We start from the raw sequence: 26894 nt of genomic DNA on the forward strand, positions 1-26894 counted from the left end.
TTTATTTATTCCTCAAATGGTGGGCACCCATATTTTTTCTAGTTCTTTGCTTACACAAAATACAGCTATGAATATCTTAGTATATATTGCAATACTGCTAATACCTTTTACTCTCTTGGCATATATGTACAGTAGTAGGATCACTGGGTCAAAGTAATTCAAAATAATTAAGAATAATTCATTCAAAATTTTGAATACAAAATTATTCAAAATAAATAATTCAAAACTGGTATCTGAAATTAGAGGTACCACTTCACAACTCAACCTACAGTGTATTAATACACTAGTCTTTCCAAGGCACCTCCAGCACTGTCTGTTTACATTTTTATCATCCTTGCTTATCTGCAAAATGTGAGGTACAACCTCTGATGTGTTTAAATTGAATTTCTTTTACTATACTTTTATTTACCATAGTAAATAGTATTACTATACTATTACTATACTACAAATGACTATTTGGAGTATGCTTTCATGTGGTGCTTTTATAGTTTGAAATTTGTCTTTTGAAACTTATTCATATTCTTTAACCACTTATCTACTGGAAAATGAGTTTTGGTTTTATTTATTTGCATCAATTCCTTGTTTATTTTGAATATTAAAGTAGGTTTTATTATGAATGCAAAGGTAACAAAAAAGCATCATTTCTTCAGGCATTTGGTCATCTTGTATTTAACAAATCATGATGAGTATTTATAGAAAGAATACCAGAAAATTAAGCTTATTGAAGAGAATAAGAGAAACAGAAATTCTGGAAAGAGTTTGAAAGATAGTACAAATTAAATCAGCATATCCTTTGAGCCTCCTTAGACATTGCACTGTAGCATGGATTTCTGAAGACTACGGCAGTAGAGTTTAAGCTTGGTTAAGTTTCACCAAACTAGAAAGCTTCAAATATGGTCCTGGTTGATGAAATCTGCTTTCAGAGGACCAAGCTAGTTAAATATGGAGTCTCATCACCAGTAGGCTGGCCATTTCGTAATAAATTATTTGGTCAAAACAAGAAATGAAACAAAGAAATACTTTAAGATAGTCTGAAAAAAATAACAGAAGGTGCTAAAAAATCAAAGTTTTTATGCTATGTAAAAACTATAACTTTACTACTTATAATCTAAGTGTGAGACCTCTGTCCAATGATGAATGAACAAATATATGCACATATTGTTGTTGTACATCCTTCATTTTCAAAGGACCAATAACATCACAGGGTGATGTCCTGACTTGTGCATGAATTTGGATATAAGTGAGGTAAATCATCAGCTTCACTCTCTTCCAGCATCATCGAAATCCAGTGGCAAGACAAAAGTCAGGACAGTTTGCAATGGCCCAGGATGTAGTGGATGACCTTAGCATCCTCTATACCTGACCAAACACTAAGTGCTCCATAGTACCTGCTTCAGCTGCCTAGAAAAATATCAGGCCATTAAAATTGTTCTCATCTGCCCATTCCACCAAGGGAAGCCTTCACATACTTAGGGTAGACATCTCCCTAACTCACCAATGGATTTGAGGCCAGGTGGTTACCCTCAACCTGATTTAGCTCATCTGCCAAGACAGTTTTAGCAGGGTGTGGTTGCTCTGCATCCTACAGCTTCTTGGTGCCACAGGTGAGAGTTGCGTCAAAAGTAGACACCAAAGATGGATAAGCAGCCCTGAAGAGGGTTCAGCAAACCCTTACACCACAAGTGCTAGTCCTCCCTGACCACCTGATACATATATGTATATATCATACATAGATATATGTACATATAGAGAGAATAAGCATATATCATACATACATGTACTTATGGAGGAACTGAATCATATCAATCTGAATATTCTTGCTATGAGCAAAGTTAAAAGAAAGAAGGAAGTAAATGAAAGGCAGGCTCATGAGTATTCCTTGGAGAAACACAGAAGAGAAGCAGCAGAGTTGGTATTATATGCCCACAATTTCATGACATATTTGTTCTTGTCACATTATAGAACTCATGTTAAATATTTGTAACAAAAAAAAAAACCACAATGAAATATTTACAACTTAGTCACCAAGAGCTGTAGAAGATTAAGAAGCAGAAAAATTATATAAAGAACTTAAAAAGAATATTCAAATTTTTGAAAAATAGACAAGACCAAGTCATTTTTATAAATTCTTAAGATTAATCTAAGAGGTTATTTCTGGTTTAATATATTCATGTAAAATGTTATTGGAAATAATTATCTCAGAAAATAAACACTAGTAGGTTATATAAGGCATTATTCTCAAAGATCCTCAAAGGGGAGGATCAAAGTTTGCATTTTCTAGACAAAGGCTTCAATCTTTGTAGCTAATTTTTGAGGACAAAAAGCTTTTGGTTTCTATTAACCAAATGCCACCTTCCCTCATTAAAGGCACTTAGAGGCTATAGTTACACATACACTATAGCTGAAGCTTTAATTTCTTAACTCTTAAAAAATTAAAAGAATTTACACTTTGACATTCAGTGACTTCAAAGCAAAGGTGAGAATAGGTAAGGATAATGAAAAATATATTGGAAAGAAGTAGTAAAGAGAGAGCCCAATGACTTACAGATTACAAAAATTCCTTATGCTGTTACATCATAAATACTTTTTTGAAGAAGAGAGCTGGGAAGCACTAGGTATGTAAAGCCACAAATAACATCAAAAAAATGAAAAACAACATTTTAAAAGACAGGAAAAAATCATTACTAATGTGGAAATCATCTCAATAAGCTGTCCGTGTCCAGTTAGACCACCAACTTAGCAGAACAAAAATAATAATCAGTAAAAAAACTAGAAGAAAAATAATGAAAAAGATCAAATATGCATCTGAAAACAACACAACACTAAACTATTTAAACAAGTAAATAATAATGAGGCTACACAAACAATTAATAAATATATATAAGACAAATAGCCATTCCCCAATAGGAAAGTGGTGAAATGATATGACTATTGGTGCATTATTAAAAATTATTAAGAGACTGTGCAGTCAAAGAAACTTGGAGCACTTGTAAGAACTGACCCACAGTCAAGTGAGCAAAACCAAAAAATAACTGATAAAATGACTGCAAAACTGTAAAGAAAAAAAATCTGTGAGAGAGACTTAAGAACTAATTTCTGCACCTCTGATTTATCACTTCTTTGCCAAGAGGTGGGAAACATGATTCATCATCTATATTTTGGAGTCATGACTGGTCATTGTTATTTCCTTCTTGTATCTCATAATAATATGCTGCTGTCAAATATTTTAAAATGTAAATTTTCATTTCCAATGTTAATATTGATTATAAAGAAAATCCATGAAAATTTACATCTTACTAAACATAATTTCTCAGTCCTCATTCTTCTTGACTTCTCTACAGTATCTGATTCTGTAGACATTCTCCTCTTCCTTGACATTATACTCTTCCTGGGTTTTCATGACACTGTTCACCTGGTCAGTCTACTGGCATTTATTAAATGCCTACAATGTACCCAGCACTATGCTAAGCATTGCAGATACAAAGAAAAGCAATACAGTCCCTGTGCTCTCAAGGAGCTCACAGTCTAACAAAGAAAAAATACACAAACAACTAGGTACAAATAAGATCTATAAAAGATAGATTTGAAAAATTATCATTGGGAGGGAACTAAGATGACAGAGGACTGGGAAAGACTTCTAACAGAAGACAAGACTTAACTAACACTTGAAAGAAGTATGATTTTCTTCCAGTCTCTTCACTTTCTCCTTTGCTGAGTCACCATCCCTGTCCCATCATTTTTACATAAGCCATCATTTAGGGCCCTCTTCTCTATCCTAGAGATTTCATCTATTCCTATGGATTCAATTATCACCTCTATATAGATTCCTCCCAGATCTGTAAATCCAAAGCTCTACTCCCTGGTAAACATCTGCACCTAGATATCTCAAATTTAACATATCTAAAACAGAATTCATTATCTTCATCAAAAAACTTACCTCAGCACAGAAAATTAAGTAATATCAAAAAATTTTACATCAAGTTTCTATAATAAAGGCCTCATTTCTCAAATAGATAGGGAACTGAGTCAAATTTATAAAAAGAGCCATTCCTCAGTTGATAAATGGTCAAAGGATGTGAACAGGCAGTTATCAAAAGAATAAATTAAAGCTATCTATAGTCATTTGAAAAAAATGTTCTAAATCACTATTGATTAGAGAAATGTAAATTAAAACAACTCTGAGGTACTACCTCACACCCATCAGAAATGACAAATGCTGCAGGGGATGAAGGGAAAAAGGTACACTAACAAATTATTGGTGGAGCTCTGAACTGGTCCAACCATTATGTAGAATAATTTGGAATTACACGTGAAAGGCTATAAAACTATGTACACTTTGACCCAGCAATACCACTACAAGGTCTGTACCCCAAAGAAATCAAATAAAAAAAGAAAAGGATCTATATGTACAAAACTATTTATAGCTGATCTTTTTGGGGTAGCAAATAATTAAAATCAAGGGGATACTCATCAATTGGAAAATGGCCAAATAGTTGTGGCATGTGATTGTGATGGAGTAGTACTGTACTATAAGAAATGATGAGGGGGGTGGTTTCAGAAAAAAACATGGCAAAAGCTATACAAACTGATACAAAGTGAAGTAAGAACCAGAAGATCACTGTGCACAATAAAAACAATGTTGTAATAATGATCAATTGTGAAATACTTGGCTACTCTGACCAATACAAGGATCCAAGACAATTCCAAACGATCACAATGAAAAAATGCTATCCACCACCAGAGAAAGAACCAATGAACTCTGAGTGCAAATTGAAGTATAATTTTCTTTCTTTCTTTCACAATATGGCTAATAGGGAAATATACATGATCGCACATGTATAATTGATATGTTGTTTGGGTGGGGGAAGGGTAAAGGGAGGGAGGGAGAGAATTTGGAACTCAATATTAAAAGAAAAAAAGGTCAAAAATAAATAAAAAAATAAGTTTGAAAAAGAAAAGAAAAACCTCCTCCTTACTAATTTCCCAGTCTCTATCAAGGGTAACACAATTCTTCTACGTCTCCCAGGTTCTCAACCTCAGAGCAATCCTTGATTCAACCCTCCCTCACACTTAATAAGTTCCCAAGTCTTATCAATTCTACTTCTCTAATATCTCTCACATCTGTCCCCTTATCTCCACTCACATGGCTACACCTAAGCCCTTCCTACAAGTCTCTACCCTACAGGTGACAAGTTGGTACTCCTAAAGGTACAGTCTGACCATGTCACTCTACTGCTCAAGAAGCTTCAGAAGTTCACTATTGTTTCTAGGAGGAAAGACAAATTCCTCTGGCATTAAAGCCCTTCACAATCTGGTTACAACACCCCCCCCTTCATATGTATACACACACACACACACACACACACACACACGTGTGTGTGTATGTATGCCCATTTACAATTGTACAATCAGTACAAATCTTGTACTAATATATTACCATAAACATCAAAAAATAAAGTATCTTTTTAATCATTCTATATTATATAGTCTTTCCAACGAAAAACTAAGTACCAAAGAAAATCAAAAGGAAAAACTACAAGGAATGTTTTAGGAGGCAGTCACTGACAGTAAAAAAAAAAAATACTACAAATTCAAAAGCCAAGGTTAAAAATGGTGGATCAGAATACAACTATCATTATACCAAAATGAGCTCCTTATATTATTTGTAAATACCTCAAACATCATTTTTAATTCCAAAATGGCATTAGGTAAAAACCTTATATATCTGTAAATTATAGCAACTGAATAACAAACAGATGGAGTTTCACTAAGGTAAGAGTGAATAGGGCCTACATAGTGGAAAAAGTTAAAAATAAACATCCTCTCCATTATCAACAAAAAAAATTTATTATGAAATTGCTTAAAATATTCTCCAATATTAAGATATCATTTTCTTTTGTAAATGTTTAGCTTTCATTTATAAACAGGATGCTAAGGAAGCTACATCTTCTTAAAAGTACAAACTTTTAAATGTCAGTTTATGAAATCCTTAAGAGCCCTTTCACAAAAGGAAAAGAAAATGTTAAATTCATAAATAAAAACCCTTTCCACACCTAATTCCAGTATTCTACATTTTGTAATATTTAGTTTATGATTTAAGGGGGAAAAAATCAATGAAAGCCAAATTTACCTCACTAATTTCTCAGTCCATAAAGATAAAGTTCTAAAATGTAGCCTAACATTAACACTTTAGAAGTTCAAAGTGTTTTGGATCTCAGAAATCTGGCTTTCAATATCACTCAATTTTAATAGCTCTCTCCGAAGTTATCAATGATCTCTTAAATTTCATTGCCTTATCTTAGTCCTCTGCTTTCTCAATCTCTCTGTAGCACATGACACTCTTGCTTACTATGTCCTAGATATTACCTCCTTTCTGGGTTTTTGTTATGCTCTCCCCTTTGTATTCTTACCAATTGGACCAGTCCTTTTCAGGCTCCAAGGGCGATTGATCATCAATTGTGATTCCCACTAACTGTATATTCCCTAAGGCTCTATCCTGGCCCTGAATCTCTTATATATACTCTCATTTAATGACCTCATAAGATTCAATTGGTTCAATTATCTCTCTTCAGATGACTGCCAGATCTGTGTATCAGGCCAAGTCTCTCTCCTGAGCTCCAGTCCTACCTCAGAATGACAAACTGGCATAGTAGATAGAGCAGTGAACCTGAAGTCTGGATGACCTGGGTTCAAATTCTGACTCAGATACTGACTCTGACATTCAAATCAGCTTTAAATCTATGATTCTATGATCCTATAAATGCTATGTCTATTTGTCACCAACTACCTCCTGGACATTTCAAAATGGTTGTCTTGCAGGCATCTCACACTCAATATGTCTAAAATAGAACTTGGAATCTCTTCTCCACCACCCCTAACCATGCTTCTGTTGAGGGCATCATCATCCTTACCTATTGAGTAACTCTTCACTCTCCTGGCTATCAAATCTATCCTTTCTACCTCCACTATATCTCACTTCGGTCCCCCTCCCTTTTCTCTATGCACATGGCTACCACTTTAGTTCAGGTCCTTATCCCCTCACTTGAACCACTGTATTATCCTACTATTTAGTCTCCCTGCCTGAAATCTCTCCCACTCCAATCCTTCTTCCACATAGTTACCAAAGTGATTTTCCTAAAGTACAGTTTTTACAATACACACACCATCTGAATAAACTCTAGCAGCTCCCTATCATTTCTAGGATCAAAGAGAAATTCCTGTTTGGCATTTATAACTGGCCCTTTCTTATTCTTCTTGTCTGCCATATTGCCTCCTTGCTGTTGCTCATACATGACACCATGGCTCCTGTCTGCACTAGCTATCTTCCATGACTAGAAAGTGCTCCTTGTGTTACTTTCTGCCTCTTAGAATCCCTAGTTCCTTTCAGAGTTAGCTCAAACACCACATTCCACGGGGAGCCTTTCCTGACCCTTCCCCACCTGATAGTGCCCCCCTTCTCAAAACGAGGGTTCTATCCATTTCACATATACCTATATATATATATATATAGTGTGTGTGTGTGTGTGTGTGTGTGTATTTAAAGCTTTAAACTGCACTAAGACTTTTAGGACATGCTCTATGTATGTCTTGTTTCCCTCATTATAATATAATTCAGGACAGGGACTGTTTCACTTTTTTCTTTGTATCCTCAACATTTAGTAAAGCACCTGGTTTTATTCTGCATGAAGCTTCTAATTAAAATTATTTTGTCAACAGAAAGGAGAAACAGGGAGAGGGAGAGGGGGAGGAGGGAGAAAGAAAGAGAGAATACTTTCCTGAAAAAAAAAACAGTTTGAATGTCAAACTGTTACCCAAAAAAAAAAATAGCTCCTTTCAAATATTCTACCTTATATTATCCTAAAATGGAGAAAAAAATGGAGAAGACTATTCTGACTAGTACACCTCTTTGTGACCATCTTCTTTGTCCCCAGGTAAGGGGGTAAAATCTTTCAAAATAAATAAATGAAAGGCATTTATTAAGTGCTTACTACTTGCCAGGAACAGTGCATAGCACTGGGAGCTTATATTATAATAGAGAACACATAAACACACATAGGAAGCAGTAGCCAAGGAAGGGAGTCACAGTGTAACAGAGACGAAAAATAGATTCATGGGTCATTTATGTGATACCCCCTTTCCAAGAATAATGGTAGTATAGTCAAATTGACTATACTATGGGGACAGAGTAGATGGCATGATGCTCAGTGTATATAATGACTACATGGGATACAAAATATGGTCTGCTCTGCTGAGCAGTCTTCCTTTTTCCACTTTCTCTATGAGGAATTTGTGTCTCTCTGTGTCAGTGTTTGTCTGTCTGTGTCAAAATTTTGTCAAGTTTGGATCATAATCTTCACTGCTACACAAGCTATATCCAGGTCAGTATTTCCAAATCTGTCGAATCATCACTGCCATATGTCTAATAACACCAAAACTGTGGAATATACTTTATGAAAACTGTTACCATAAGTCTAATAGAGTTAGCATTACTGGAAGGTAGACAGTCTGCACTTGCCTGCATAGCAGGCTTCAGAGGTTCCAAGAAAGTTTATCTCATCCAAAAATCTCCCCCTTTTCTTCCTACAGAAGTGTCACTATTGTCGTAAGTCAACAGTCAACATACCTCTAAGCATTCCCTTTTAAACATCTAAAGAGAAGCAACACATTATATCATTATTAATTACTAAACATATTAGCTTACCAGTTCAATCATAGAGGCAATAGCTAATTAACAGGTGTGAAATATACAACAGGTAGGTTCTGATAAGAGGGAAAATAGAGTTATAGGTCTGAAGCACCAACTCCCTGAGAAAAGCAGCCCCTATCTCCAAATTACTCCATATTGTCAGACTTTAGACAGCTAGACCCAGCACTAAGACTATAGGGAAGGAAAAATTGGAGGGAGAAGGGTAGGTATAAGAAGGAAAAATAAGTATCACAAGGTAGAAAATGAATGTTAAAAGAAAATGACATCAATTATAAACAAACCACCTCACAATTTTGTCTAACCAATACTATTAATATTGGATCAAATATTCAAATTATACTTCCTATTATATATTTTAGAAATATCTCAATCCTACCTCTTTTTCATGCATTAGAAAGAGAAACTGTTCATCTTCGAGACTGCTGGCTTTACCCAGATTTGATTTGGCAGTCATTTGCTGAAAATGAAAGATTTAATTTAGTAAACTTTAAACACTTTTTAAGGCCTCATATATACTTAACAATATGTTTATGAATATTTGCATTCTCTTGTTTTTAATTTGCAACTGAACAAGACAAATTTTTCATTGGTAGATGTAAAAATGCTTGAATAATATCAATACGACAAACAAGAATTATCTGAATCACTTTTCAGTGATTAACAAGACAATTCATTTTCATTAAACAGACTAAGAGAGTACTTATAAACATATACTTTATAGGAAAATATTTATCTCTGAGGAAAAATCAAGACATTCAACACCTACCAAAGACACTGGAATGGGCTTCTCTCGTAGATACCTTGGATTTTCTATCTGAAATCAGAAAATTAAAATTAGATCTTACTGTGTATGAAGTTTTAAATAAATATTTCTTAGAACACAAAAATGAATTGCTACATGAAAATACCTTTATGCTCTTTAATATTTAACTTATTTCATGGTAAGTCTATAATACTCAAAAAAGTTAACAAGGAAAACATGAGATATAGTGAAGTTTAAGACTGAATGGACACTCAAATGACCTGAATCTTGACCTCCTGGTGCTTCAGTTTCTCTTTCTAAAAAATGTAAATGCTATTTATTACATAATCCACAAGGATGACTTGTGGTAAATTAGGTAACCTGCAAAAAAACTTTTTAATTCTTCATAGGAAATGCACAACACTAAATGAATTCAAATTATTTCAAGATTCGCCGCAACTCAACACATCGACTCATCAACTCAAGATGTCTTTTAAAAATAATGAAAATCTCTAAAAATCAAAAATAAATAATATTCATTTTCTTCTATTCACATGACCAGAAAGGCCCTTTGTAAATTGGTTATTTTCATCTCTGTAGATCATTGGTTTCCATTTTTTAAAACTGTGTACTGATCGGTAAAAGTTTTTGGAGAATATAACCCAGAAAGTGCACTTACTTGTAAATTATGTACATGCACTCCTATAACCAATCTACAATGTACATTTTATAATGTACATATGAAAAAGACCAAAGTTAAACAAGATAAAAATGAAATAAACAATATTTTAAAGTATTTTCTTTTTTAAAATTTACTAATAGTATACAAGCTTTTTTTTGTTCTCACTGAAGATATTTGTGTTATAATGTCCTAGTGAGAGCTGTCATTGAATATGCTTTGTTATTTTTTAAATGTTGGTTTAACATTGTGATATAGCAATTCAAAGTTCTGCTTCTAACCTTTATTTCTATACTTGCTTTTAATGATTATCATAGCTAAAAAAAAAAAGCCTTTTCCCAAAGATGCACATATGTAAGTCAAAGAACTGTATCATTAGTTGTGCTTTTTGCTAAATTATGATACTCAGTTTTTAATTCTACTTATCAATTATGCAAAGTTTTTTCTTATAATTTAGCTAATAAATTTCCATCTTCCTTGATGTCAAGGAGTTAAGGATATGGTCTCTGGAAGTCAGGTCCCATATGTGGAGGGTTGTTGTTCCAGATTGAGAGGAGAGAGAGACAAAGCAGACAGCAAAATGCCTAGTACACTGGTTTCCTGGCAGAGAATAGGGGAGGATACTTGCAACAGATTTGGGAGCCAGAGGGAAGGGCACGGTTAGAGTACTGTAGCAACATATGTAGTTTCTTTTCTGGTTTCTTTGAGGTGAATAGCCTTCCTCTTTTTCTTCCAGGATGTATAATAGTGTTTTGTTTGGGGGGCAAGAGAGAAAGAAGGGCTGTGTGGAACAGGGTTACAAATTAAAATTGTTCTGTGCTTGACAACTTGAAAGCCAAGTCCACTGGCAAAAACAGCTGCCTTTGTCTCATGCCAACTGCTACTTGCTCCCACTTCTGGGAGTTTGGTCTTCTTGGGATATCCTTGTTCTATCTTCTCAGATTTGGCATGAACCTCCCTTATCTTCCTGAAGGCAAGGGTAGAAAAGAGGCTGGGTAGGCAGCAAAAACAATCTATATCTGAAAATCATTTTGTACAATGAGTACCTTTCAAGATGGGACTGAACCCCTTTCGGGAAAAACCCATGATGAGTACTATGATGAATACCATATATAAACTTTGTTTTAGATCCTTTTCCTGAGTTCTATTCCACGTTGGGGACAAAACAAGATAAAATGTGAGACAAAAAGCCTGATCCCCTCACTTTGGGAAGGGACCTGGACCCCTAAAGGAAAATATCATGTCTCTGGAAGCAACTCAGTCCCTGAATTTTCCCATACATGATAGCAGCCCAGATCATTAGAACTTCCACCCAAGGCACCTGGCCCACCCCAGACTACTCACCACTCCTTAATCCCAACCATCCCAACCAGATTCTTCCACTGCTCCTTTTGTATATAAGCATCAGCCTCATCCTCATTAATTTGCAAGTTCCCTAAGAACTTAGCCTGCTTTATTGGCATTACAATAAACTTTGCCACTTGACTAGAAGACTATTTGAATGCGTGATTTCATTCCAGGCGGACTCCACCTTGTACCCTGACATTTTCAGGGATCCCAGCAACCCCAAACTGAGTCAGATCCAGGGTCAGAGTCTTTTTTCAGACAGGAGAGCTCTTGACTCCAGATTTCTCAAAAAAGGACTCCTCTGGAGAGACCCAAAGAGCAAAGATTCAGTCCTGGGGAGCCTGGCTACTAAAAGAGGGAAGTTAGGTTTTTCTGCCTCTAACTTATTATACCCAGACTCCTAGAGTTCTAGGAAAAATCATTACAACAAAGCTTAAGCATGACTCATACCCACAGTCTTCCCTAAAAAGTATTAATAGGGTTCCTTTTAGAAAAGGTACTTGGTCATCTGGACCTTGGGTCAGGGAACATGTGAGGTGTATGTTGCTGCCATTGTAAGGCTGAGAGAGGGAAGAAAGGCTGGGCACGGAAAATGACCCTCTACCTGCCTACTGCAAGCTTGCAGGGGGAACAACAACAGGTAAAGACAGGAGGAAGGTACTAGAGCTAAAAAGGGCACATCTGACCAAATACCTTCACTTCTCTTTTTACTTCTTACTTTCACTGTACTCCCCCAATAGATCATCTTACATACCCAACCGTGGAGACCACTGTCCTAAATTACTGGCCATGTTCAAAAATTCAGTCTTTAAGAATTATTCCACATTATAAAAGAAGCATCCAGCACCAAAAAATGAAGAATATTTTAATTTTAAAAGACAATAATTATCATTACAGACAGTCATCCCATACATATTTATTAAGTTCTAACTATGTGCCAGATACTATGCTTAACCTAAGGATACTCAAAAAAAATTTTTAAGGCAAATACACAGTTCAAGAAGATCACATTCTAGTGGAGAGAAAACAAGCAAATAATATAAGGTATGTACAGTGTAAATGGAAGGGAATTTGAGTGGGAAGGCATTGTCAATTGAGGGAGATGGGAATAAATAAGAAAAGGCTTTCTGCAGAAGGCAGGATTTAAGCTGAGTCTTGAAGAAAGCCAGGGAAGCCAGGAAGCAGAGGTAAGGAGGGACAGCATTTCAGGATTGGAGACATCTAGTAAAAAAAAAATGAGTTGGGAGGTGGGAGTATCATTTTATTTCTTAGTAGAACCATGTTAGAATTGGGAGAGATCTTAGAAATAACCTAATATAGAACCCTCATTTTTCAGATGAGGCCCGAAGAGACAAGGTAACATCCAAAGAATTAATCCGTAAACAAAAGTACCAAAAGCTATGTCAGCTGCAGAAAACAGTTTAGGGGCAATTTGATGCCAAGAACCCCACAGCTGATTATAAAACACATTCAGAGTAAATTGGAAAAGGTACTCTAATCATAAAAGATTGAGATAATGTAAGGTCCTTGAAGAGAGGGGCTGCTTTTCCTTTTATTTTTACATTCCCTGTATGTCATCAGGTTTTTCACATAATAGATACTTAACAAATATTTGGACCAGTTTGTATAATATTAGGTTTAAATTAAGTTCATAATGACAATAAAGAGTTAGCAATAAAAGTGTTTTTATTAAAATCTTACTCTATAAAAATTGCTGCTTCAACAAAAAATTTTTTAGTTAAAAACTAGGATAGGGAAAATTCACACTTTATGTGACTCTCTAATAAAACTATTGCTTTCAAATTTGAACCATAGATGGGGTAATTGAGGTACTGCTGCTGCCTGGTGGCAGTATGCTGTCACTGAAGAAACAAGGTAAAAAACCACAATGGATGAATCCACAAATTCAGCTTTTAATGATGATAGCACACTACAATTATATTTACTTTTTAAATGCTAAAACATTATATAGTAAACAGTATAGATTCACAGATTCACGGCTAGTACTCAAAATATTTTGGTTTAATGAAAGAATAGATGAAAGTATTAACACTGCAAATAAGAAATATTTCAAAAATGCATCATTTTTACAATATGTAAAGCTCTAAAAAAGAAAAAAAAGCAACAATCCTTCTGGGAATCTACTTTCCTCAAACACCACAAATTAGCTGAATGAAGACCCCCATGAAGGTAACAGACGAGGATTTTTGAGTTTGGAGAGCTTAAGACCAAACTTATATCACAAGTTGGGTCCTTGCATGAGCTTTGACAGAAACCTACACCTAAAACCACTTTAGGATTCATGAACAGATAAGGCTCATCAGACCAACCCTATGAGCTCCAAATACTAGAGAATGAAATTCCAGGAAGTTACAGCTCATACATAGGACCAGAGAATGGTAAACTCCTAGACCACTGATAGTTACCAAAGAAGCATTTTATACACCTTAAAATACTATACAAATATTAGCTATTATTATCATTGTTATAAATTATCTATGGCCTGTCCCAATCAAATAATCCAAAAAGCCACTGGTATGGTATAATATATTTGCTTCCCTAAAACCAAGTATACTAGTTTAATGTTCACTAGCATCAATTCCTGCTCTGATACTGCCTTAAACAACTACTGTACCTACAATCTGGAATCCTGTCTTTCACTGTATTTTTTTCTACCTCTAGGAGAATGTCAAACACGACTCCTGTATTTGCCTACATCAGGCGGTTTATGGCACTGATACTATTCCCACTCCTACTAATGTTACTGAAATCACAGCTGCTATCCTTCCTGTCAATATCTGAAGGGTGCTTTCTCTTCCATTGGCCCTTTGAGTATTCCTATTCTCACTCACACTTTGTCAATGTATTTATTCACTCTCATCAATGAATTTAAAATACAGGTCCCCAGGCCTGAATCAGATTCCATCTCTCAGATATTGGTAATACAAATGAAAGAATAAGAAGTTAGCATAAGAAATTCTAGAAGATATTACATTTTTAATTAAACTTCAATTAAAAAAGCAATCAATAAATCAACAAGGATTTCTTAAGTACTTATTGCAAGTACTGTGAAAAGATTCAGGGATACAAATATAAAGAATGAAATAATTCCTACTCTCAAGGACCTTACATTCTAATGAAAACTATCTGTCAGTAAATTTAATCTACATCTATAAGAATGATATAAAGTACCTTTGTTACTAATTATGTTAACTGTCCAGTAATAATTGCTTTGTCCACCCATCAAATTAAATAAAGCCATTAAATAAATCATGGACTCCATATGATTCTGAATTTTTTTCCTCAAGTAGCCAAGTCAGAAAAAAATAAAAGTTTATTCTAATTGAAATAACAAAGAATACCAATCTTTATTCACTTATAATACCTTGACTTCTCTTATTACCCTTTTGTAGTGAACAATGTATATTATCATTTTTAAATGAAAAGAGGATATAACAGTACATATTTTAGAGAATAAGCAATCTATTTTCTGATTTTGTAATATCAGCCAGATGTGCTTTGAAGTTAAATATTTCCATTCTGGAATGCACAAGTAACATGGATTTCAAGTGAAGTGTAAACATTTAGTCTAAACATTAACTTCTTTCCTGCTTTTTTTTCTCAAACTTATTATTTTTTATAATAGTGCAAGAAAGAATACCACAATAAAGAGTGAACAAAAATGAAAAGAGAAAAAAACTTTTATAATAAATATGAAAATATAACAATATATAAATGACAAGACTAAAATCAAAATACATATACATGAAGTTGTTAAACTGACAGTTATTAATTTTAATCATATAACAAAGTCTTCTACATATGAAACAAATAAGTATCACAATAATAAAAATGCATCTTTATTTGAACTACAGTTGAACTCTACTGAATGCTTTCTTTCCTTAACGTCCTCTATTGACATAGCAGGGAGGGCAGGGAGCAGGAAGAAAGGAAAGGAAGAAAAAGGTTTAGGGGACTTTTTTAGTTTATCCATGACTTGATCAAACTGATATAAAGAGAAGACCCATATTTTAACTGGGAGTGGACAGATACTGACTTTTAAAATCTCAATTATTAAGTAAGGGGTGAAATATAAGGAGATACATGAATTGAGAAACTCCTTCAAAATAGTTAAATTCTCATTGAAAAGGAAAGAAAAACATTTTGAGTACTGTCTTCTTTACAAAATTTTATTATGCTGTTGAAAAATCAGTCTCTGAGAAAAATAAAAATAAAGCAATAGATCACAAATCCAGACCTTGGTGAATGTATGTATCATTTCTAGTTTCCTATCTTGAAAACTGTCACTCAAATGGCTAATACATTCAACACACTCCTCCCCCCAAAAAAGATGTATAAAATACTTCCAATACTTCAAGGATTCAATACTTTATTTCACCAGTGCAAGTATCCTATCCTGTGACGAACATCATAACCACTCTACACCCTAGTAAATTATGTTCCTGAAGTGCTCTGGCCAAAACAAATCACCACTCAGTATTCATGGAGATCACACTAACTAATAAGAAGTTCAAGAATGTTGGCCATAAACACCCCTCAAAGACCATTCAATGGGTGAGTATGGAGATGTGAGGGAAGGAAAGAATTTGGAATTCAAAATTTAAAAAGAAAAGTATCTTAAAAATAAATAATAAATTGGAATTTTTTAAAAGACCATTGGTAAATGTACCTGAGAGAACAGAAGGAAAGTTGATACGAAACACAGGCAAAGTAGGACAACTTTGAAAAGACATCTCTTTGGATCAGGGTTGAAGAGGAAACAACGTGTACATCTGGAGAGGTGTAGAAGTCTTTTGGACTTGCAGACAGATAAGAGAAGTAGGGGACAGAATGGGCGAGGGACTTTTAGAAGGGTATTTAGATTGAGATTTAGGAAGTGGGGGAAGAGAATAAGAGAGGGACTCTTATTGAGGTGGGTAGAATAAGGAAAAGGAGGTTAAGGAGAGAAGATAGGGTAACAGGGATAGGTTAAAAAGAGAGGCTGAGAAGGACAATAGTGGGTAAAAATATGATGGAGGGAAATTCACAAATAGTAATTACAACGTTGAATGGGAATGGGATGAACTCACCCATAAAATGGAAATGGATAGCAGAATGGATTAAAAATCAGAATTCAATGATATGTTCTTTATAAGAAACATTTAAGAATGAGAGATACACGCAGAGTTAAAATTGAGGGTTGGAGTAGAATTTATGCTTCAGTTGATGCAAAAAAGGCAAGTGTAGCAATTATCATATCAGAAAAAGCTATGGCTAAAATAGATTTAATTAAAAGAGATAAATAGGGTAACTACATTTTGATAAAAAGTACCATAGACAATGAAGCAATATGGAAATAGAAAGGAATAAAATTTTTCTCAGCAGTCCATGGTACCTTTATAAACACTGACCACATTTGGGTATAAAAAATTTTATAGTTAAAAGAAAAAAAGTAGAAATACCCAAATTATCTTTTTCATATCACAATGCAATAAAAATCATATTTAATAAGGGACAACAGAAATGTAGATAAATGTAAAAATTCATTGGAGATTAAACAACCTAATCTGAAAGAATGAGTGGGTTAAAGAACAAATCATAGAAACAATGAACAATTTCATTGAGGAAAATGACAATAGCGACAGAACATATTAAAACTTATGGGATACAGCAAAAGCAGTGATCAGAAGAAAATTTATATCTCTAAATGCTTACATTTATTTATAAATCAGAGAGAGAAGAGACCAATGAATTGTGCATGTTATTTTAAAAACTAGAAAAAAAATTAAAAATCTCCAATTAAACACTAAATTGGATATCTTAAAAATTAAACATGAGACTTTAAAAACTGAGTATAAAAACAACTGAATTAATAAATAAAAACTAGGAGCTGGTTTTAGGAAAAAAATAAAATAGATAAAACATTGGTTAATTTGATTTTAAAAGAGAGAAAACCAAATCACTACTATTAAAAGTGAAAAGGGTGAATATATGCCATTAATCAAGATGAAATGGAAAGTAATTATAATGAATTACTTTGCCCAATTATATACCAATTGATTTAACAATTTAAGTGAAATGAAATAATATTTACTAAAATATAAATTGTTTAAATTAGCAAAAGGAGAAACAGAACATCTAAATAGATCTATTTTAGAAAAAGAAATTGAACAGGCCATATAAATGAGCTTCCTAAGAAAAAAAAGCACCAGGACCATATAGATTTACAAGTGAATTCTATCAGACATTTTAAAATCAGCTAATTCCACTATCAAGTAAATTATTTGGAAAAATTGGGAAAGAAGGGGTCCTTTTATGAAACCAATATGATACTGATACCTAAACCAGGAAGAATAAAAAGAGAGAAAGGTATAGACCAATCTCATTAATGAATATGGATGTAAAAATCCTAAGTGAAATACTAGCTAAAAGATTACAACATTATATTACAAAGATTATACATTATGACTAAACGGTATTTATACCAGGAATGCAGGGATCGTTTAATATAAGGAAAACTATTAAAATAATTGATATCAAAAATAAGTTTTTAAAGTCACATGATTATGTCGATAGATGCAAAAAAAGCTTTTGATAAAGTATAACACTCATTTCTATTAAAAACACTTGAAAGTATAGATATAAATGGATTTATCCTTAAAATGATAAAAAGCATTTATCTAAAACCATCAGCAAGCAGTATTCATAATATGGCTAAGCTAGAAGCCTTCTCAATAAGATCAGATGTGAAACAAGGATACTCACTGTCACCAATATTATTCAGTATTGTGTTAGAAATGCTAGCAATAGCGATAAAAGAAAAAAAAGAAATTTAAGAAATCAGAATAAGGAACAAGGTAATAAAACTATCTCTTTTTGCATACAATATGATGATATACTTGGAATATCCTAAAAACTCAATTAAATAGTTGAAAAATGGTAATTTTAGCAAAGTAGGAGGATATAAGGTATATATCCTTATAAGTTATCAGCATTCTTATATATTACAAACAAAACCCTGCAAGAAAAGATAGTAAGAGATATTCCATATAAAATAACTCTAGGCAGTATAAAATACCTGGAAGCACACCTGCCAAAACAAACCCAGGAACTATCTAAACAAAATTATAAAAAGCATTTTAATCAAATAAAATCAAATTTAAATAATTGGAGAAATTTTAATTGCTCATGGATAGACAGGACCAATATAATAAAAATGACAGTTTTACCTAAACTAATTTATACATTTCCATCCTTATTAAATTACCAAAAAATTATTTTACTGAATTAGAAAAATAATAATAATATTCATTTTGAAGAACAAAAAGCCAAGAATATCAAAGAAAATAATGGAAAATATGTAAAGGAAAGAGATTAAATAGTACCAGATCTTAAAACTACATTACAAGGCAGTAATTATCAAAACTATCTGGTACTGGCTAAGAAATAGAAATAATAGAAAAAATCAATGCAATAGACTAGACATACCATTTACAGCAGCAAATAAATATAGTAATATTGTATTTGACAAATGTAAAGACTTAAGATTTGTGGATAAGAATTTATTATTTGGTAAAAATTGTTGGGAAAACTAGAAAGCAGTTTAGCAGAAATTGGGCATAGACCAATATCTTACACCATTTACCAAGATAAGATCAAAATGGATACACGACCTAAATATAAAGAGAGATGTTACAAAAAATTTTCAAAAATATGGAACATATTACTTATTAGACTTATGGACAGGTGAACAATGTATGAATAAACAACAGATACAGAGCACAGTGATGTGTAAAATGGATAATTTTGATTACATTAAATTGAAAAGGTGTTGCACAAATAAAACAAATGCAGCCAATATCAGAAGGAAAGCAAAAAACTGGGGGTGATTTATAGACAGTTTCTCAGATAAAGGTCTCATACCTAAAATATATAAAGAACTTTGTCAAATCTATAATACTAGTCATGCCCCAATTGATAAATGGTCAAAGGGTATGAACAGGTAATTTTCTAATGAAGAAATCCAAACAATTTATAGTCATATAAAAAAAATGCAATAAATCATTACTGATTAGAGAAATACAAATTAAAACAACCTTAAGATATCATTTTACACATATCAGATTGGCTAAAATGATTGAAGGGGGAAGTGACAAATGTTGGAGAGGCTGTGGAAAAAGTGGGAAACAAACTTGTTGATAAGATTATGAAGTGATTGAACCATTTTGGAGAGCCATCTGGAATTAAGCCCAAAGAGTTATTAAACTGCTTATACCTTTTGATCCAGCAATACCACTACTAGGGCTATTTCCAAAGATGGTTAAGGAAAGAGGAAAAGAACCTATATGTTCTAAAATATTTATAGTGGCTCTCTTTCTGGTGGGAAAGAACTAGAATTTGCAGGGACGCCCATCAACTGGGGATAGGCTGAATAAGTTGTGGTATATGATTGTGATGGAATACTACTGTGTTATAAAAAAATTATGAGCTTGGGGCAGCTAGGTGGTGCAGTGGATAGAGCACTGGCCCTGAAGTCAGGAGGACCTGAATTCAAATCTAGCCTCAGATCAAACACTTGACACTTACTAGTTGTGTGACCCTGGACAAGTCACTTAACCCTAATTGCCTTTAAAAAAAGAAGAGAAGAGAAAAGAAAAGAAGAGAAAAGAAAAGAAAAGAAAAGAAAAGAAAAGAAAAGAAAAGAAATAACGAGCTCGATGATCTTAGAAAAACACAAATAGGCTTGCACGAAATAATGAAGAGCAAAATGAGCAGAACCAAGCGAGCATTGTATACAGTATCAACAATATTGTTTTAAGAACAACTTTGAACAACTAAGTCATTCTGACTATCATAAATTCCCAAATTAACTACAAAGGATATATGAAGGAAGATGCTATCTGCCTCCATAAAAAGAACTGATAAACAGAAGTATGCATAGAATGATTAGATTACACACTCATATTTGTGTATTTTAGTAACCACCTCTAGGGTAGGGGAGAGAGGGAAGAAAAAGGAAAAAAAGAGAAATTTACATGATAACTTTATTATATATTTAAAAGGAATAGCAAGTTACACAATAGATTTGCAGTTTCATGAGTAATCATCTTTTTTTATTATACTATGTTATGGAAATGCTTGTTCTATTAAATAAAATTATTTTTTAATCTATTTAATCTATTAAAATTAAAATTAAAAATCTATTAAAATAAAATAAATATTAAAAAAAGAGAATGTAGTCTTTTCTGTATATTTAGAGGGAGAAACAATCTGTACACAGCAGAGATTTGCCAAGGCTATATATGCAAGCCTCTTTTTCTGTTCCTTGTATATTGAAACAACTGAATTGTATATTTAAACACTGTATATTGAAATACTTACTTGGTGGTTATTAAGTTCAAAATAAAATGAAAATTTGAATTTAAAAAAATTACTTGGTACTGGTTAGAAAAGACGTTATTCAGGGAAACAGATTAGGTACAGAGTATACAGAAGAAAATGAGTACAATAATACAGTGTTAGAGAAATACAAAAATCCTAGTTACAGGGACTCACTATTTAACAAAAATCCTGGAAATACTAGAAAGCAGTCAACAGAAATTAGTTACAGACCAATATCTCATACCATATAGCAAGATAAACTGCAAGGAAGAAATTATCTTTCACAGATATGAATAAAGGAAGAGTTAAGGAGCAAACAAGTGACAGAGGAGATCATTTAAAAAAATAAAATGGACAAGTGTGGTTATATAAAATTGGTAAGTTCATAGACAGAAAAAAAATTCGATTAAAATTAGGAGGCACATGGGTAACAGGGAAAAAAATCTTTGAAGTAAATTTCTCAGATAAAGATCTCACATCCAACATATATTAGGAACTGATTCAAATTCCTAAGTCAAAAAGACATTACCCAACTGATAAATGGTCAAAGGATATGAATAGGCAGTTTTCAAAGGAAGCAATCCAAGTTATGTATGTATATGAAAAGTGCTCCAAATTACCAATAACTAGAGAAATCAAAATTAAGGAAACTCTGAGGTTCTACCTCACATAAATCAAATAGGCTAAGTTATAAAAAAGGAAAATGACAAATGTTGGCAGGGCTGCAGGAAAACAGGTACATTAATTCACCATTGCGGGAGCTTGGAATGCCCAAAAAGTTACTTAACTTATAAACATCCTTGTACTTAGTGATGTAACTACAAGCAGACACCTCAAAGAGATCAAAGAAAGAAGAAATGGTCTTTGATCTACAAAAAATATTTCTAGCAGCTCTTTCATAGAAGTGAAAAACTGAAAACTAAGCAGGTATCTATCTACCTACGGGCAAATGGCCAAACAAATTATGGTCATATGAATGTAAGAGAACATTATTGAGCAAAAATGAAATGATAAAATGTATGGCTTTAGACAATACTGGGAAGACCTCTATATATTAATGCAAAACGAAGTGTGTAAAGCCAGAACAATTTATACAATAACATTTTAAAGAAAAACAACTTCGAAAAACTTCAGGACTCAGAACAACAAAATGACAAATCAGCATTCCAGAGGACCAAAGAGGAAGCATTATATTCATTTCTTAATAGAGGTAATAGACTCAATTTGCTTCATTTGATCATGTAAATTTGTTATAAAGGCTTTGTTTTATTTTTTTTAATGAACAAATAAGGGGGAAGGGAGTAGGAGGGGAAAAACAAATAATTTTAATTGGAAAAAGTTTAAAAAATTTTAAAGAAAATGCCCAAGAGAAGATACATAAAAGATTTAAACAGAGAGATTTATGACTGGAAAAGAAGATGGAGCAATCACACAGTGAAAGTAAGAGGTAACTAATGGGTAGTCCATGATCTCCATTGGTATCCACATAATATCAGTAGATCTAGAGCAAAGTCCCAAGCATGCTGAGGACAGCAACTATGGAGGATATATAGAACACAGACAAGAGTCTAGGACAGGAGGGCCTAGAAAGGTTGCTATCTGGTTTGGGTAAGGTAGTACCCACATAGATGAAATCAAAGACCCTCTGGCAAGATGAAGTAATCATAACAGCATCAACATACCTTTTTAAAAAAAAAAGCAATGCATTTACATGGGTAACAATATCTCCTACAGTCTAAAGAAATCATGATCACTATTTACTGTCACGCCACATATTTTAATGAAGTTAAATAAAGGTCAAAATACAAAGCTTGGTATATATAAAGATTCACGGCCCATAGGTTAAGAACTATTTAACTACACCATGCAACCTCCCTAAATGTCTTAGTGAATAAAATTCAAGACATAGATTATATCTATAGTAAAATGATAAAGCAGATTTTCTACATAAGTTAAAAAGAATCTATAGTTTCCTAGGCAGATATTATGGATTACTTGCCCCAAAGCTTCAGTGATCCTTGGGAAATCATCCACTTTCCAAACACAAAAGAGTAGGCTACAAATTATTTGAAGCAACTTCAAATAGCCATAGAATATTAGAGCAGGAATTAAGCTCAAAGATGATTTACTCTTACACCCTGATTTTCCAGGTATGAAATCCAGGCACAGAAAGATTAAGTGACTCATTAAAGCTCCCTAATTCATGCTACAGCAATGTAGTGGATCACTTTCTCCAGACTTCTTTAATACTAACAATGGAAGGGGAAAAAAAAGAATTATGAATCAGATTACAGCTGAATCCAAAGGACAAAAAGAGAGACTCCAAATAAGGCAAAATCCTTATGAATTAGCTAAGGAGAACATTCATCCTGAAAGCACTTGCTGGGAACCCCTCTTCCAACCAGCTTTCATCCTTATGGCTAGGACCCAAGCTAACTTGTGAGCTTGTGCCTTGGACCCATCTTGAGAATCCCTCTACTGCAGAGACTCTGCTGGCACACTTTCCTCAACCTACCCCACCACCACCACCATCCTACAATAAGCATCAAATAATGACTTTGACCAAGCACTTCAGGAGAAAGTTAGCAAAGTCTGAGAGTGTGTTGCCTTATACATTGAAGCTCTAGGTTGGGAGCCACATAGGCAGAAGAGAGTCAGCCTGAAACAACCTCTCCCAACCTCCCCCAATTATGCAAAAAGCAAAAGACACTGATTCAGCCTTTGAACAAGAAGAGAAAGAGATACACCAAGGGAGGAATTGGGTTGAGGGGGCCATTAAGTGTGGCCACACCAAATACAAAGTAAAAGGAATGGAAATACAGCTGGGGCCCCTTCTATCTTTCTACATATTATTCTGGGCAGAGATCTGTTCCATAGAACCTTTATACCTCAACACATGAAGGACAGCAAAAGAGGAGAAGTAAGAAAGTTATTGGTCATATTTTATTTAAAGCTGAAACACCTAAGATATCAATAGGAAAAACTTTCGATAAAAGCCTCCAGAGCACAAGCAGATCTATCAACAAAGAGATTTCTAAAACCAGAAGGAAGAATGAATATACAATCTTCAAGAGATGATAAAGTTCTCTTGACAAATACTATAAGACAAAGTAGACCATTACCAAATGTAATACACAATTCTAAAGATTCCCTAAAGAGCATGGAACAACAAGAAGAAACTTTGGAGTGGATCAAAAGAGAAATATGATTTGTAAGGGAAGAAATCAGTTAATAAAAGTAAATTACTACTTATAACTTTCAATGCAGACTTTAAAAATTCAATTAATATATTAGAAAAGTTGAATCCATGATAATAAGTCTCTCAAATGAAGTGAAAAAGAGATTAAAGGATTTGGAACATAAAAATATGGAAGTAAATAAAACTATAACAGCAGAAAAGCAAAAGTAGTCAATAAAACTCTAGGAAAATACAGTATAATATTTAACTATAAGCATTTGGTATTAGGTAATTCAAATATTAATTTACATAATAAACTTTTATTTAGTGACCACACAAGCACTTGGCAATGAGAAAGACATAAAGTTAAGTAAGACATAGTCCTGCCCTCAAGAAGCAAACACTCTAGTAATACATTGATAAATTTTTAAGATCCTTAATTGTTAAGGTAATATAGAATTATAACATCGTGTATATGTGTGGATACCTTCCTTAAGGAAAGCTACTATGTGGCCTCAGACACTTGACACTAGCTGTGTGACCCTGGCCAAGTCACTTAACCCCATTGCCTAGCCAAAAAAAAAAAGAAAAAGAAAGCTACTATGAAGAAATCTGAGCTTATAGAAATAAATTAGAAACTGAGCTGTTGATATAAAATGATAACATGCTTCATTTAAAGAATATCACCACTTTAAGTGGAATAAATACCTTATAAAGGAGAGGAAATAAATAGGTCAATGTAGCCACAATCTCCTAAGCCAGGGATTCTTAATTTGTATATGTGTGTGTTATGGATATCTTTGGTAGTTTGGCAAAACCTAAGAACCCTTTCTCAGAATAATTTTTTAATACCTAAAATATGTCACATCACAAAGGAAATAAATTATACGAAAATAGTTCTCCAAAAAAATGTTTTGGATTTCTTTTTGAGATTAGGTCTCCCTATTTCCAACCCAAGGTAGAGCTACAGTGGACACTCACTGATTCGATCCCACCACTGAGTGGAATGGGAACTTTGATCTGCTCCATTTCCAACCTAAGCTGGTTCAGCCTTCCTTAAGCAACCCAATTCCCTTCTCCCCAACACACACACACACACACACACACACACACACACACACACACGCGCGCGCGCACACTATTAGGGGACTCATCATACTGGTAGGGCAGTTAGGTGACATGGTGTATAGAATGCCAGGCATGAAGTCAGGAAGACTCATCTTCCTGAGTTCAAATCCAGCCTCAGACACTTACTCACTTTGTGACCCTGGGCAAGTCACTTAACCCTGTTTGCCTCAGCTGCTTATCTATAAAATGAATTGGAGAAGGAAATGGAAAACTACTTCAATATCTTTGCCAAGAAAACCCCAAATGGGGTCACAAAATACAGACATGACTGTAACAACTGAACAACAACAAATATGCTGGTGCCAGATTTGATGAGGATACCTTATCAGCTTAGCCTGCTGCAGCTCAAAAATCCAGAGCTGAAATGATCCACCAGTCTCAGCCTTCTCACGTAACAGTATTTAAAAAATTAGTTCATGGATCTCAGCTTGAGAATCACTGCTTTAAAAGTTAATATTGAATTATATTTTTAAAAGACATAACTGAAGTATATTGATCAATAACAGATTTATTAGGATTACTAATCAATGTAAGAATTCATCTATGGTATCCCAGAGATATCAAACTAAAACATCAGGAAACTCATTTGTGTGATTAGTACATAATTATTTTAATTAAATGTTGGCCTAATAATTGGATTAAATCAAGGATAAATTTAGGTCACTGATACATTTACAACTGTTAGTAAAAGTTACTATTCTTACTTTTTTCTGGCTGGCCTGCCTTTTTTTTCTGATAACTGTTTCCAAGATTCAAGAATCAGGCCTAACTCTTTCATTTTCTGTCTTTGCATCCCTATCATCTAGCCCAGTAAAATCAAGAAAGAGAAATGGAACTGGCAAAAGTGAAAAAGAGGAAAAAAGGTAAATATATTCTAATACTAATGCAATGTTTAATATATAGTATGATAATTTCAATGCTATGTTTTTAAAAACATCATATTTTTATTAAGAAAATATTATCTGGACTACTAAGGCACTTTTCCACATTTACCTCTAAGATTCTCCAAAGAAAAGTAACATTCACTTTGAAGAAAAGATGCTCTCTGCATCCAGAGAAAGGAACTGATAAACAGAAGTATGTATAGAATGATTTTACATATAACATATACATATTTGTGTCTAATGGTAGCTATCAGGGGAGAGGGGAGGGGAAAAAAAGGAAAAAATAGAAATTTACAGTATAACTTTATGTATTTAAAAGAAATAGCAAGTTGTACATAACAGATTTGCATTTTGTCTTTTTTTTAATCTACTATGTTACGGCAATGCTTGTTTATTCCATAAACTAAAAATAAAATATATTACATTTAAAAAAAAAAAGAAGTACAGACTATAGATGACCTGGAAAGAGTAAATAACTAAAATGAACCTTGACCTAAGGTATAATTTAAATCTAACAGATCACTTCAAGCAACATCTTCACAAAAGAAGTTCATTGTGAAGTTTCCAAAAAATGAAAAGATATTCTTATCTAGCACAATCATTTATAACAAGGCTTCTAGTAAAGATAGTGATGTGAGCCCAGGATACCAACAGAACAGCTTCAGATTCATGAAATGGATTGCCAGACAAAATAAGAATCATACAAAGGAGGAGAAACCCTACTAAGAACTCTACAATCCCATTTAGAACTGTACCTGAAGCCAGCCCAGTGTCTAGCTAGGACAGATAGGTGGGAGGTTAGCTAGAAGGGGTTCAAAGCCACGATTTCTAGGCAGATAACTGCAAAC

The 26894-nt window shown here is 33.6% G+C and overlaps 1 protein-coding gene across 6 annotated transcripts in view; it reads right to left on the bottom strand.

Moving 5' to 3' along the window:
- The window catches only part of CEP112 (centrosomal protein 112), a 496208-nt gene that overhangs the window by 405166 nt on the left and 64148 nt on the right, over positions 1-26894 (bottom strand). For all 6 annotated transcript variants that reach the window (XM_027873031.1, XM_027873032.1, XM_027873026.1 and 3 more), the window contains exons 7-8: positions 9474-9521; positions 9084-9164 (exon numbers count right to left, since the gene is read on the bottom strand). In XM_027873031.1, coding sequence (XP_027728832.1) covers positions 9084-9164; positions 9474-9521 — 129 coding nt within the window. The remainder of the gene's footprint in view (positions 1-9083; positions 9165-9473; positions 9522-26894) is intronic.

The sequence above is a fragment of the Vombatus ursinus genome, unplaced genomic scaffold (genome assembly GCF_900497805.2).
Source record: "Vombatus ursinus unplaced genomic scaffold, bare-nosed wombat genome assembly UNPS02014801.1, whole genome shotgun sequence".
Taxonomy (NCBI): Eukaryota; Metazoa; Chordata; class Mammalia; order Diprotodontia; family Vombatidae; genus Vombatus; species Vombatus ursinus.